The sequence below is a fragment of the Enhydra lutris genome, unplaced genomic scaffold (assembly GCF_002288905.1).
Source record: "Enhydra lutris kenyoni isolate GAN:26980312 unplaced genomic scaffold, ASM228890v2 scaffoldscaffold24, whole genome shotgun sequence".
Classification (NCBI taxonomy): Eukaryota; Metazoa; Chordata; class Mammalia; order Carnivora; family Mustelidae; genus Enhydra; species Enhydra lutris.
In genome coordinates this window covers 7,043,464-7,059,104 of record NW_019154108.1, presented here as the reverse complement: position 1 = coordinate 7,059,104, position 15,641 = coordinate 7,043,464, and the positions used below count along the sequence as shown (strand labels likewise).

Genomic DNA, 15,641 nt, shown 5'->3' with positions numbered 1-15,641 from the left:
GACATTGAAAATAGATGTAGATGGGAAATGATGGGGGCAGAGAAAGCAATTGGGTCTTTGTTTTCACCCAGGAGAGATTAAATCAAGGCTCAAACCAGGCTTACAGCAGAGGAGATGGTGAGAATTCTGGACATAGTTTGCAGGTAGGGCCAACTGGATTTGTAGATTAGACTGAGTGTGAATTGTGAGAAAAAGAAATTTTATCCTCTGAAGTAGACTGGAAACTTCCTTGGGCAAAAGTCACCTATGACATTTCCTTGTGTTCTTTATATATACTCCATGTGTACATGTTATATAACATATGTGAAAACACATTCTTAGGCACAACAAATATTCAAGTATCTGATTAATGAAAGGAGGGATGAAAGGAGAGAAGGAGGTAGTTCACACTTCAGAAATTCTGGTGTCCCCAGTGATTTGCAAAAATACACACTGTTGTTATAGGTTACATGGTGTCATCCCCCCAAAAGATAATTTGGGAGTGCTAACCCCCTGTACCTCACAGTGTGACCTTGTTTGGAGTTAGGGTCCTTAGAGAGGTAATTAAGTTACAATGAGGTCAGTAGGGTGGGCCCCAAATCCAGTATGACTGGTGTCTTTATACAAAGGGGAAATTTGGACACAGAGGCATCCACAGAAGTTGTTGTGAAGAGACACAGGGAGAGAGAGCCATGTACAAGCGAAGAACATTGGCCTAGAACAACTCTTTTTTTCAGAGGCCTCAGAAGGAACCAACTCTGTCTGCACCTTTATTTTTGGACCTTTAGTCTCTAGAACTATGAGATGATACATTTCTATTTTTTGAGCCTCTTAGTCTGTGATATTTTGTTACAATAGTCCTAGCAAACTGCTACAACGATGTCCAATATTTCAAAAATATAAATAAAATTCTACTTTTCCCCCCAAGATAAGACTGCTGAAGCTACAACAAAACAAACAAACAAAATAACAACAAAGGCTTTAAATATCATTATTTGGGGTAGAATTCTATTTACTTAGTGAAGTAACAGGGCTTTTACTTTTTAGAAGTTCTATCTGGCATGGAAAAAGAGGTGCATTATTACATTTTACAATTTAATTTGTTTGACAGAAGTATCACAAAACATAGGGTCCATAAGGAAAATGACAAAAATGATTTTGGATAATGATAGCTGAGGATTACATATTTACATGGTTTTGGAAAGAAAAGAAACAGAAAAATATCCCACAATATCCATGCTGTTTGCTGTTTACAACGTAAAGGGCCATTATGTAGGAGGAAAGTACCAAGGAGAACATTTTAAAATCTTATGTTCTAAGATCCAAATGGATTTTGAGAGACCTAGTCTAATTCCCTCAGGTTATGTCTGGAAAAAATGTGAGTCCTGGGAACATTAAGATGATGGACATAATTTTGGTCCCAGTGCACAATAACACAAATGATGAGGCTTAACAATAACAAAAGAAGAAATAGTGGACTGTGCTAGTTCTTGAATCTTCCTCCATATTTGCTTTGCCACCATAAGTAACAATTAACCACCTTGAGTCATTAAGGCCCAGAGAGAAAGGTGTGCATTAGGTGTGTGGAGGGAAGACAGGTGAGAGGAGAGATGAGACAGACAAGAGAATGACAGGTGTCTTTGTGGGAGATCCTCAGATTTTCAAAAACTCATTCTGTGGCTAGAGGCATTTTTCACATGTTTTCATAGGGGTTTGGATTCACACAGCTGTGTGTTTGCATCCAGACTCTGATATTTAGAAGGTATACAATCCTGGTCAAATTTCCTAACTTGAACGTTAGTTTCCTTACGTTGCTTGTGGGGTGAATTTTGTCAGAAATGGTGAGAATATTTTAATGCATTTAGAGATAGTGTGACTTCAGGAAGTGGTAGTTTTATTATGGTAATTTTCCCAGTGGGCTTCAGAATTTGCCTCTGTGCCTTACTAGAAACTCCTTCCCTCATCACCTTCCATGTAGACCTCCTACTAGTCCTTGAAGAGCCTTGTTGGAACATCAACCCCTTTCATACTTCCATTGTTCAGTTTTGCATTCTCATGTGTCATTGGTTTCAAGGTTTTTGCCTCTCTAACTTGGATTTCTTGGGGAATAGTGAAAAGGACCGGAAGACTTGGATGTGAGCTCTGCCAACCACTCAGTCCGAGAAGTAGAAGCACTATGAAAACAATGGAGTACGGGGTGCATTATGGGAACAAGACCTTACATAATTGTGAGGGAAGCAGGCGAAGTTATTTTCCAGAATAATGAAAGATCTGAAAAAAGACGCTACTAACCCCCCACCTGGGGTCTTAGGCAAGTGGACGGGCAGGTTGAAGCTTATGGGGGAAGCTGGGAGGCCAGGCATGGCCAGGTGCAGGAGGGAGACCAGGAAGTGGAGCGGACAGAGAAGTCAATGAAAATCTGTGGTCTTTGTGTGGCTGCTGCCTCTGTAGGTCCACATTCAGGGTTTTTGTAAGGTGTGTGGGGCTACTCTTCCTCAGGGGTGGAACGAAATTTGGAAAATCTGAATGTGAAGTGAGGGAGAATAAGGACATGCCAGAACCTTCTGGGACCCAACACATGCCAACACACAAACTTCAAAGACCTTCAAAGAGGAATAGGTGCTGTCTCACTCTTTTCCCAATCTTGCACAAATTCCTCTACTCACTTGAATACAGGGGAGGGGATGCTGGGAAATGTAGTTCCAGCTAATCAAGTTGACTGGTACAAACCACCACAGCCACTTAGTGGTTATGTGGGTTGAATGGGGCAGTTTACTTAACATTTCTGATCCTCGCCTTCCTTATTGGTGTATTGATACAAAAGAGATAACAATTATAACTAGGGCTTTAGAGGGTTAAATGAGATAATAATGCAAACAATGTATTACTAAATATAAAAATTATGTATCGGATTGTTGTGATTAGATACATTGATTCATTTAGATAACATGCATCTACTTGTGGGCTAGAAACTGTACTATGCCTGGGATATATGGCATGAGCTAAACAGACAATATCTCAGGCTTCTGGGTGGCTCAGTGGGTTAAGCATCTGCCTTTGGCTCATGTCATGGTCCCAGGGTTCTGGGATCTGCCCCCATCAGTCGGTCCTGCTCCCTGCTCAGCAAGGAGTCTGCTTCTCCCTCTGCCCCTTCCCCTGCTCATGTGCATGCGCTCTCTCAAATATTTAAAATAAAATCTTAAACAGACACTATCCTTGTTATCATGAAGCTGATCAACTTAATCTTCTGCTGAAAACTCATTCAATATAATTGAGAATTCACTATTGGTTTAGTAACATGGAGGTTGTTGCCAGAATAAAATGGGTTCAATACAAAATAAAAGAAAAGGAAGTTCTTGGTGCCAAAGGAAGCCAAAAAATAGGGCAGGAATAAGTGGAAAGTGTGTCAAGGGAGATTTTATACATAGCTATATCTACATATAGATCTCTTCTGCAAGATTATGTCTATGTTGATATAGATATACATGTATCTAGGTGATGGATGGATAGATGGATGGGGTCCTATGCAGCCGGGCTGTATTTTACACTCCGTGTATAAAATATACACAGTTGGCTCTATTTTATCTGCTAGATCCACCAGTGATGAGCACGGGCTTGGCCCCCAACGGGGTTAGAACCTTCGTCTTGTGATGCAAAGGAGAAAGTCTGCTTCCTTCAGGCAGTTCTTCCTTAAGAGGAACAATGGTCAAGCTGAGTGAGCATGCCTCCTTATTCTTTCCAGATTTATTAATTCCATTCATGTCAACTTACCAGAAGTAGACTGAGCAGAGGGGAAGAGAAAGGGGCTGAAGGGGAAGAGGTAGGTCTGGTTACAGCAAGAGTTAAGGAAATAGTAGAGAAGAATTTTTAAAAATGGCAACTTTGATGAAAAAACAGCATAATTTCCAGAACACACAATGCAGAAATTTTGGGAACTGGAGAGGAGTGGGAGATGGGTCAGACTAGGGTGTATGTAAAGGGGTTGGGATAGTAACGTTTGCCTGGCAGTATTTAGAACTGAGAATAGGTTAGATAACTCTTCGCTCCTTGGGTGAAACCTGCCTGCCTGGGTGGGACTGGGGAAACGCATTGGACCCCATGGTTTGCTCTGAACAGTCGTCCCTGCTACCAGGGTAACGTTATTCTCTTCGGACCTAGGGGATTAAGAAGGGGTTGTCTGGATTATCTTCGTCTTTCCCCCACACCTGGCCCCGCTGAGGAAAGAAAACTTCAGATATTTATAGCTTCCCAAATCTGCCCCGAAAAGCCAGAGACGCAAGTTTCTTGACCAGAATTGGGCCAGCAGTGATTTTTCTTCTTCCTGTCGTTCTAATCCTTAGAGGGGAATTAGTGACAGCGACTTGAAGACTAATTCCGGGGGATCAGCACCCCAGGTCCTCTCTGAAACCCGCGAGGGGGTGAGAGCGTGGGCAGAGGCGAGCCCTCGGAGGAGGCTGGGGACGGCCCTTCAGTCGCACAGGTGGCGGGTCTCCGCGGCACCCGCAGCCTCCAGACCGGTGCCGACTCTCCAACTTGGGAGGAAGCTGTGAAAGCCGCAGGCTGCGGGCTGAGTGGCTCAATCTGTCCTGGCCATTTCCTTCACTCCCAGGACTTCTCGTGTCTCTCCACGCTCGTCACTTAAGCACAGCGATAATCAATCATCCGCTGCCCTCGCGCTGCCGGCGGAGTCCGCGGGCACGTGATGAAGCGCGCGGGCGGCGCGGGGCTCCCTCCACCCCTGCATCCCTCCACCCCTCCACCCCTCCATCCCTCCATCCCTCCATCCGCCCGCCCGCCCTGCCCTTCCGGCGGCCGCTCGCCGCCCCGCTCGGGTCCCCAGGCCGCCCGCGGCGCGGACACCGGCTGCCGCGCGTGGTGTGCGCCCGCCGGGCCCGGGGCGCGAGAGCGGCCGGCGGGGGCGGCCGGCGGGGCAGCGAGCGCGGAGCGCGGAGCCCGGGAGCCCGCACCTCTGGCCGCCCGGCCCACGTGACCGCCCCTCCTCCCGCCTCCCAGTCGCGCGCACGGGCCGGCGTCTCGGCTCCCGCGCGCGCTCGGCGGGTCCCCGCGCCCGGGAGCAGAGGCGGCGGAGGGAGCGGGCCGGCCGGGCGGCGGGGGAGCGGGGGGAGCGGGCGCGAGCGGCGGGCTGCCGGGGCCGCCCGTGCACCGCGGCGGTGGCCTGAGCCGCGCGGTTCCGCATCCGCCGAGGGTGATGAGGCTGCCCTGCCTCGGGGCTCCGCTTGCCGCCAGCTGACAGCGCCGGCACCCAGCCCGCCCCGGAGCGCAGACGCCGCGGGGCCGTGACCTTGGCCGAGGAGGTAAATAGGGGAGGTGGTTGGGGAGGAGGCGGCGCAGCCCCGCGCGCCCCGCGCCGCCCCCCCCCCCCCCGCACCCACCCTCGCTCGGCGCCCCGCCGCGCGGCCGCCCCGGGAGCCCCGCGCCCCAGCCGGGCTGCGGGCGCCGCGCTCACCCAGGTCCGCGGTGCTGAAACTGCTGCCATTTGTGCTGTGGGGAGAGCCGGGCGGCGGGAGCTGGGGTGGGGGGGCTCCCGGGTTTGCTGCTCTTGGGCTGGTGGCTCTCAGGTTCCTGCAGGCGGGCTGCGACCCACGGTAGCCCAGGTAATTGCCCCGAGGGTGGACTCCCACCGGGTCCTGGGGCTGAGACGGATTCTGGTGCCTTCTGGCAAAGCCTGGGCAGGGTTCCGTCCTGACTTCCCAAGTGGAGTGGAAGAGGAGGGGACCCGGTGGCGGGCAGTGCGGGCGGGCAGGTGGAAGTGGGCGCAGCTCCTCGGGCTCTGTGTGGGAGACCCGGGGGGGCGAAGGGAGAATGCCACGGGGATGGGCCTGCCTGCTGCGCTGCCTGCGGGGCAAGTAGCCAGGTACCTGGGAGCGAGTGTGCTGCCACAGGGGGCTGCCTCTCCGCCCTCTTGGGAGAACATCATCCAGATGCAAGTAATGGGAGACAGGAGAACTCTGTAGCGCAGGAATGGTAACCGTGGTTTTTTTTAGGCGAGCGTCAGATACTTTTTAAGAGGAGTATCCAGGAGATGAAGTCGGTTAAAACCATAGCCAAATGCTTAGGATTGTCATTTCTTACAACTCCCTGAGGGTACTGTAGGTGTAAATTCAGTTTTCTTTTTTTAAATCTATTTCTGTGCCACTTCCTGCAGCCAGCCTGGACATGTAAGTCATGTACATGTGCTCCATGTGCAATGGGGGCTGTGGGTTATGAACAGGATTCAAATGTCGCCACCCCCGCCCCCCTCGAGCACCACCATTCGCTTCTGACTGAGGTCTCCCTGGCCCTTTGCAGCGCGCACACCAGTAATTCCAGTATCTGAGAGCAGACCAAGTGTGGGGTGACATGGCCCAGGGGAATAATTACGGGCAGACCAGCAACGGGGTGGCGGACGAATCCCCCAACATGTTGGTGTACAGAAAGGTAAGAATTTCTTCACTTTCTTGGAGAGAGGGAAACTTTCGGCTTCCTTGATTCTCTCCCCCGCTCCCCCCCCACCCCCGGGGGTAGAGTGTTTATCAGTTTTGTCACCTGGTGGATTTCCCTGTTTGCCAAGTACTGCACACCATACTTGATAATCGGATGTTCTCACTGTGTAGAGACACAATGAAGTAAATGAGGCCAGCCATCCTCTGCACGCTCCTTTGTCTGCTGATTTCCTGTAGATTAACCTGCAGTCAGAATTATCAGGAAGTTTGGGCATCCCACATATTTTGTGATACATGTGCTTTTATACAATGCGTAATAGTTTTTAGAAGCTCTTTCATATACTCCCCCTCAGCCTTTGGGTTGTAAGGATTATGTAAATGTATAACACGCTAGGAATGAAAAGACCACTTTGCAGTTCTGCAACAAGAGTGAATGTGTCTGTGAGTCTATGGTTGGTTTAAAGATTTTACTTATGACTAAATAATTCTTTTTTTTTTTTAGCCTAAATTATATTTTTTACTATGGGTTATTTTTACGATTTGTTTATGAATATTTCAATGCCGTATGACCGTTAAACCTTTATATTTAGAGCCCCTCCCCCCCGCCACAAACTGATCTGACAGTTCTATACATTTTATAACAATGCTATCAGCAACAAACTTCTAGACACTGAGCCGCCATAATAGATACATTTGAATACTGTGTGTGCTTTAGAATGGTTGCTTAGGCAACTTCATTCTGGTCACAACAATATTTTTAAAATGAAGGAAGCAGTATTCTTGATTTAACTTCTGTACCAGTCATTTCTATTGCCTTTTATGCTGGGATTATTTTTCTTTAGCATATTATCTGTAGTGCTTATGGGACATGATTTCTTTAGTTTATGTTAGCAGTGACAAAAAGGAAATCATACCTTGGAATCAGGAAAATTGTTAAAGGTTCCATTAGCGTGAGCCATAGGAGTCCCGGCGAAGTTTCTATATGTTCTCTCATGAATACAGCCGAAAAGCTGGATGCTACCTTCACCTGTACTCAATCTAAACTCTCCTGTGATGTGGGCCAAAATCATTAAGAGGTGGTGGTGAATATGTGTTTGAGGGAATATTGTTACTGCTTTAACGTGAAGGTTCATGGGCATCCTGACACAATGTTAACATTTTTTTTTCCTCTGGCTTTACAGACAGTACTGTTTCATGTGTCTGGGACAATGCAGTATGATAGGAAATGAAAACTGGAGATTAGTTGCCTATTTTAGATTTAAAGCATCCCAGCTGGATAAATTAAGAACATGATCCACTTGAGCCTAAATTATTACTATTGTATTCCTACATCAATTGAAAAAACTGGATATTTGCCACCCATTCTGTGTAGGGTTTGTTCTGAGAAGAGCTCTTTGGAAGGCAATTGTGTGTTTTTAAATAAGTTACAATGTTTTCTTTGTTTGGTTTGCTTTTAACATAATAAGCAAGAGGTGGCAGTTGTCAGTTCTGTAAATTGCATGTGGAGAGCTGGACTTTTGGGAGTAAAACCACAGTGTTTAGCTACTTATGTTCAGTCAAACATTGTGTTCTTTTTCTGGTTCTTTAGAGAAGATGAGGTTACATTGATCAGCCACCAGACGCTTATCTTGATTAGAAATAAACTCGGTATGACATGAATCCATGTATCTCATTTAGTCAGTTATTATGAGAATAGATGAAAAAATGAGGCTAGGAACTTTAGAAATAGTTACTAGATTATAGAGTGCACCCAAGCTTCTTATCGCTCATTTTTAATTTATTCTGTAAATTGTTGTATGGCCCCGAATTGCTGCTAGTGCTCCTGGTAAGTTAACAGACTGTGACTTAGGGAGGGACTATGATGCTTCATTATTTTAAACATTATTATTTGGTCGGTTAAACTTGGAACTGCTTATGCTACTATTTTGCCCACCTTTTATTAGCTCTTTGTTTCGTATTAATGACACAATTTATTTTTAGAAAATATTTCTCGGAAAAATCCTTATTAGAAAAAAAAAATAACTCAGTTCCGGGATTTGTACCCCTACTGCGTAGCTGCGGATTGCCTGTGTATTCTTTTAGTCTCTAAGCATATACGTTTTGTGTTTGTGATATTCAGAATAATGTCTAAGTAGCAGATAATTTATATAGTGAAACATCGAAGTGGCCCATGTCTGTGTGGAGACGTAGAGTCCGACCTCATGGTTTCATGTGACCCTTTTACCAGTTTCTTGTGTCTTCTATGGTCTGTGGACTTTACGTTTAATATATGTTCAGTGGCGGCTAAATCGTAGTGCGAAGAGCAGCAGGGCTGTGGCGGGGGCGGGAAGGACTTCGGGACGGGACTGGGGTATTTCATCTGCTCCATCTGCTTAAAAGAAGAAACACGACGGTGCAAATGCTTCTCCATCATGAAGTCAATTACCGGTTTGGAAAAGAACTTCTCGACCACAGTGCGTTGCGCACTAGCAGGGCAGAGAGTGGGTAAACTGATGTTTTATCAACTCGTGGGGGTTTTCTACTCTGCTTCCCTGTTGCCACACCGTTCTTGGAAGTAGTAGGTCCTGGGCTAGAAACATTCGTAGCCTTCTCTCCGTTCCCCTCCCCCGCAGGCCACCTCTTGTTTACTGTAAGGATTCTCCTAACTGCCACACCTGGAGGATGTGCTGTTGCCATTTAGTCTGGGTAGGCTGTGAATGCCGCCTAGGAACGTTCCCGTGAATGAACGACAGGTGGTAGTGACCTTCCCGTGAGAGAGGGCATTCAGGGAATGTTTCGCAAAGTGGAAGGCCCAGCGAAGCGCTGGGATGCAGGCCTTTCTCCTGTTTGTCAGCTGTCTCTCCTTTAATGATTATCCTCACTCGGATTATAGGAGCTCCTCCAAATGAATGGAAATTTCCAAGGGTCTCTTTTTGGTGGAGAATCCTGGAGTGATGTTTCAGGAAAATGCACAGTGTGTAGGATGACGATGCTCCAAGCAGACTGAGGGCCACCATGGTGCCAGCTGGGAGCAACGGTTTCGCTGCCTCACGGTCAAGGTTGGGACCTGCAGGTCAGACTGGGATGTCTGTGCGCAGCTTTTCTGGCTTAACGTGAGGGATTGCAGGTGGAAAGATGGGTGAAATACATAAAAGGGATTAAGAGATACAGACTTCCAATTATAAAATAAATAAGTCGGGGAGATGAAAAGTATAGCATAGGGAATTTAGTCAATAATATTGTAATAATGTATGGTGATAAACAGTGTTGACACTTGGTGTGGTGAGCCCTGAGTAACAACGTAAAATTGTTGTATCCGTATGTTAGAACCTGAAACTATTGAAACATTGCAAGTTAATTACACTTCACGGAAAGAATTTTAAAAATGTAGGGTCTCTGTAGGCTTCATTTGATGTCATAGGTACACTTTAAAAATCCATATGGACAAAATACATGTCTTACCGATTTTTCAACTCCTAATGCTGTTTTCTTTCCTAAGCCCGTGATTGAAGTGAGAGCGGTTCTGCCATTTTATGTAGCTGAGAACACTTTAAAAGCTCGTAAGATCTTTCTAAAAGCTCGTAAAATAGGAGGCTTGTCCACATTTAATTTTGGGGCTTTCGGGCTTTCTGGGCTCCTTTCAGGCAGGTATTAGCTAGAATGGAATTAGAAGTAATCAACCTCCTTAAGAAGAGACCGACTGAACTCCAACTTGCCCTGGCTCCGGGCTAGCTTCTTGAAACATTTGCGGAGGTGATGGCTTAGACCTCAGTTTTGTTCAGATGCCACTGGCGTTCTTGCTCTGTTCTGGGCAGAGTCCTCGTTCGGGGCGTGGCCGTGGCTGGAGAGGATGGCTGAGCCGGAACCCGGGGTACCGGGAGACACATTCCGAATTGGGTGTCTGGCCAGCATGCTGCCCACTAGACAGTATACATCACTTTTTGTCCAGCGGCTGACATTCCTGCATTTGAAAAACAAAAGATCTAGGGCATCTTGGGGCCAGTATTTCAAATTGGCTGGAATGCTGGCTTTTCACCAGCAAGAATGCTCGAAATGACCAATAATCTCTGATACTTCTGGAGCAACCATTTATGGTTCGACTGCCGGAAAAGAAAACCGACATGTTTTCCTCATTTGCTACCTTAGTGGGTTGAATGTGTTTTGGGGGACGGCAAACCTGCGTGTCCGCCACACCTGCGCCCGTCCCTCCCCTCCCCACCCCCGCCCGCCCTCTCCTCCGTCCCGTGCTCCGCTTCGCTCTTCATCTCCCATGTACTTGTGCTTCTTCCAGTTGCTTCTTTTAATTTCTTCTTTTCAAAACAGACCAAAGCGTGAAGGTACGTTTTTCCCTGAGGTGATGCTCTGTTTAGTTGTAAAAGAGAAAATGACGCCTTTTGGGGAAGAGAGCAGATTCCAGTCTGGTTTGGGTGCCTGTTATGCACGTGTCCCTTGGAGGGATGCTTGGTCGCATATGTGCCACGGGGTCTGATACGTTGCCGTGCACGTGGTGTGGCAAAACGTCCGTCTGTAAGGCCCCACTGCTCTGTTCTTGAAGGCAAGGGGGGTCCACTGGCCTTTCCTGCAGGAAGGTGCATTGGGAACTGTCACCCCAGTAGGACAATCATCCATTCTGATTGGCTTGACATAGACCTTGCCTTTGAAAACTATGAAATCCATCTGCTCCAGGAGAGTACACGTACCCAAAAGAAAGGGGAGGGACTTGTTTCTTCTTTGGAAGAAATCAAGCCACTGACATTCCTAGTCTCTTGGGGGTGTGTGTGGGAGTTAGCTGACATTTTCTACATTAACTCCGTGCCTCTGTCCCTTTAGGATTGTCCAATCTGGTCAGTCTTAAGGATGTCAATATACCCCCCACTCCGCCCCAACTCCATTATAAAAAATAACCATTGACATTTTTGATCCTTACTTATCTTTGGTCTTTCTGGGTTTAGGGTGCTGGTGAAGAATGTTTGTAACTGATAAGAGAAAGGCCCAGGATAGAAGAGAGGGATGTTTGCAAATAGATCATCACAAAAAAGCCTGAGCCTTTAAGCCCTCAGATTTCTTGATTAGGGGCTCCGATGGGGGGGGGCAGGGACCAGGAGACACGTCTTGCCATTGCTGAAAAATTCCAAAATGGAGTGTCTTCTCTAAATTAGATTATTTGAAAGCACCTTTCTGGACTAAGGGATATTGTCTACTATAAATATGAGCTTAATCTGTGGGAATCAAATGCAGACCTATTTTCCCTTCAGTGACATAAATACTGACATGTGCCCTGAGATGGAATAGGGCCGGCATCTGTGATATTTTTTGCTGAGAAGCAGACATTTTATGAGTAATACTTCAATGATGGATTTTGGGTAATAATTAACTTGCGTTCGGAGCAGGAAAGCCTTGCACGGTTGAGCTTTTCCCTCATCAGTTGGTGCTTGCTGGTGCTCTTTGTGGGATTAAGATAAGGATTTGTGGCCTGAATTTTATTTCCTTTCTTTCCCACCTCCAGCCTCCCCGAATCTAATTGATCAGAAGAGAGTGCAGATGTAGGAAAGAGAAACTGTCTAGGGATTTTATTGCCTCCTAATAACCTTTGTGGTTCTAATGAGTGATGGGAAGCAGGGTATTTTTAGGAGGTGTGGTGATGGAATGTGTTCGCTGCAGAGAATATGGAAATATTTTGGATTTGGCTAGTTTGGTGACATTATAAATGTTAAGTGTCCTTGAAAAACGGAATCGTGGGAAATAAGCAACACAGATACTTGGCCCTCAGTCCCCTCTCATAGCAGTGAGGAGGAGACATTGGAAGGTCAGGATGACAGGGACTTCTGTCTTATAAAACACCAATCTAATTATAAAATAATTGTAAATGATAAAGTGGGTATCCGGTTCCTTAGGGAAAAAAAGGCCCACTTCTCTCTGCCGTTTGCCCAAGGCAATATGAAAATTTAGCTTACCCTCTTTTCAGTTCCCTTTGTCTTGTGCCTAATTCAATTAATAAAGGTCTCAGGACATTGGAACTCTGATAGAGGGTCATGAACTTGGTTCCAGTTCCATTAAAATTGCCACCTGGTGTAGGCTGGAATATTTTGGCTCAAGAATCCATCCAGAGAGATAAGTTGCTATTCTGTCTTCTGAAAAAATATAGAGGGAAATGGCCGCTTTGTGACATTAGCTGGTTTTCTTAAGAGTAAGTCTGGGAGCCTTCTCATTTTTTTTTCCTTCCTGGTGATAAGCGAGTAAACAGTTTCTTAAGAAGTGGAAGGAACTTGTGCACTGCAGTTGTGTGGTCTTGGTTTTGAATCTTGGCTCTGCCATTGTTTACCTGTATGGTTGTGGGTTAGCAACTAACTCCTTTCACTTCAGTTTCCTTATCTATAAAACAAGGAAAACCAAAGATGGTTTCCTTCATAGAGCTGTTTGATGACAAAGTGAGTTACCTGGGGAAGTGGCTTGTAGACATCCTAATATATTAGATACATATTAGAGCATCAGTCAGTGCTGTAACAAAAGTAATAGTAATTATTATTCTGTTTATCTAATTAAAATTATTAAACACCTTGTATGTGCCGTGGGAACCACTATGTTGTTAATTTTTTAATAAAGTGAAAGAGGTAAATATTTTCATGTCTTCCGGATAGTTAAGGAGGAGGTTCTGTAGGATGCTTTGGTAGTACTATTTTCATTAAGCTTACAATGTCATTTCTGCAATTATTTAGTCCTACATAGCTAGCTTCTCCTTTTTTTTTTCTTTTCCTTTTTTTTTTTCCTTTGGCTAGCTTCTACTTTTTAATAAGCTCTTAGAATTATTATCTTACGTATCTCTGAAGTCTGTACAGTTCCTTGGATATTATGTAAACTAAATAAAGCCTTTGGCTCCAGGAATTTCAGAAGTAAAAGGGAACTTAGAATTTGTCTACTTTTTCATTTTGTAGATGATGCAGTTGAGGGTCAGAGGGGTAACACAATTTGTCTGCAGTCACACAGCTTGAATTCTGGTCTCTGTCTTTTGATGGCATTCTCTTTAATTTTTAATTTTCTTTTGTAAAACTGGGCTATTTTAATTTTTACGATTTTTTTCATTTATTTTAGAGAGAGAGCGCCCAGGCCATTGAGTGGGGGAAGGGGCAGAGGGAAAGAATCTCAGGCAGACTGCGCGCTGAGCACAGAGCCCGGTGCTGGGCTCGATCTCAGGACCCCGAGATCATGGCCTGAGCCGAAACCGAAGAGTCCAACACTTAACCCTCTGAACCCCCAGGCTCCCCTCTTTGCATGTTTTTTTAACAAGAGGATGAATCGTTCTCTTGATGACTGCAGATAGGTAAGGCTGTTTAGGGATCATCAGAATCACCACGGGAATGGGGGTTTTCCTGATTGGGTGTGGTCTGCAGTAAAAGGAGTTCCTTGTCTCAGACCAGCAAGACTGCATGTCGGCTTCCATCATCTTCAGGATTGTCTGTAACCTGGGCTTCTTTTCCCCAAATAACCTTGCCTCCTTGTGTCACAAGGCCCAACTCACTCACGTTCACCTCAGGGACAGGACCTTTGGTAATAACACCTGAAGTTGTGTGTAGTGGGGACAAGGGGTTCTCCTTTACACGATGCACTGGCGGCAGAAGGTGGCTTCAATTCAGGATGTGTCTCCTGGACCTTTTGGACACAAAAGCCCACCGACCTAATGAATCTTTCCTAGTTAGGTGGTTTTTGCATAAAGTCATCTCCAAAAAAGCAGACTTTAGTAATCACGCTCTTCAATGCTTTCTTCTCTTTTTCCCCCTGTTTGAATAACTTTTAATAACTGTTTTAATAACTGTTTAGTAACTGTTTTCATAACTGTTTCTCCCTGTGCAGGGTCTTTGGGCAAAGGAACTCTCATTTTCCCATTTTTTCCTTTCCTTTTTGTTTAATCGTATTGGACAGTACGTTAGCTGGGGACGGTTCGTGCCTGTCCACTAGAATAGCAGGTGCTGCTGTGCCATGTGGGGTCTTTCCATCCTCCCCCCCAACCCCCCACCGTCATCCTTTTGTTTGGTGTTTCCCTTTCCATTCCTTTTTATGCACTTTTTTTTTTTTTACCCCCAGATTTTATTTATCTATTTGACAGAGAGAGAGAAAGAGCATGAGAGCACAAGGGGGACAGGGAGAGGGAGAAGCAGGTGAGCCGGACTCCCAGGACACTGGGATCATGACCTGAGCCGAAGGCCGTGCGTAACCGACGGAGCCCCCCAGGCTCCCCGCTTGTCATGCATCTCGACAGTCTTTTCATTTGTCTGTCCTCAGCCGCTCTGCGGAGTAGAGCTTAGCCTCCCGACCGGAGGTCTTCGTTGCCTTCTTCGAATGTTCCCGAGTCTCTTGAGCTTCTTTTCTCATGGTGACCCACGGACACCCATAGCACTTCTGGGCTAACTCAGTAGATTCCTTTTGTGGCATGGCGATGGCCAGGGAGCCGCTGGGTACAGCTGCTGGGACACCGTGAAGCTCTCAGTTTTCGGGTTTCACAGACCTGCGAGCCGAGTCTGCGTAACCGTGATGGGAAAGAGAGTTATAAGACAACCAAGTCCGGATTGAGCGCGACACAGCGGCTCTGGGCCTCTGTTCTTCACGTGCTCCCCCCTCCCTCTCCGTAAACGCAGTAAGCCCTGTGTTTGTGGTTCAGTGTGAGTAAGGAAGCGGCATCCTGGCTGTTCCGTGGCATCCTCGGGTTATCACAACGTACCCGGCTACTCGCAAGAGATGGATTCCTGGATTCCTTTTCCCTTCACTGTACTCCAGCTTTTGGAGCCCCAGGAATGATAAGGTCGGGAGCTTGGTCGGCCCCACTCTGGGAGTAGCTCTGTTCTTGATTGGATGCTGGCTGGAAATTCTAGGTGGATGAAAACACAGCACAGGAAGCTCTGTGACAGCGCTGTCCGATGGAACTTTCTGCCGTCCTGGAGATAGCTGTATGCGGGCTGTCTAACAGGGGAGCCACCAGCCACGGGGGCAGCGGAACACGTGATATGTGGCTATCCTGGACCTGAATTTTAAATTACACTTAGTTTTAAGCAATTTAAATTTAAATAACCCCCAGTGGCTAGTGGTTGTTTTATCTGACCTTTGGGAAAACAGCATCAAACTCAAGAGAAGAGAGAAAAGAAGATGCTTGTGCTATACCTAGTCTGACAGTTGACACACAATGCTTGCCACAAAGCAGGGCTCAACAAATGATTTTTTTTTAAAGACTTTATTTATTTATTTGACACA

The 15,641-nt window shown here is 46.3% G+C and overlaps 1 protein-coding gene and 1 pseudogene across 1 annotated transcript in view; one reads left to right on the top strand and one right to left on the bottom strand.

The window, feature by feature from the left end:
- The first annotated feature begins 6,088 nt into the window (after positions 1–6,088).
- LOC111150746 (regulator of G protein signaling 7) overlaps positions 6,089–15,641 on the top strand; it is a 511,256-nt gene continuing 501,703 nt past the window's right edge. Inside the window, exons 1-2 of the mRNA XM_022508325.1 lie at positions 6,089–6,158; positions 6,289–6,417. Coding sequence (XP_022364033.1) covers positions 6,340–6,417 — 78 coding nt within the window. The 5' untranslated portion in view covers positions 6,089–6,158; positions 6,289–6,339. The remainder of the gene's footprint in view (positions 6,159–6,288; positions 6,418–15,641) is intronic.
- LOC111150617 overlaps positions 13,808–15,641 on the bottom strand; it is a 102,169-nt pseudogene continuing 100,335 nt past the window's right edge.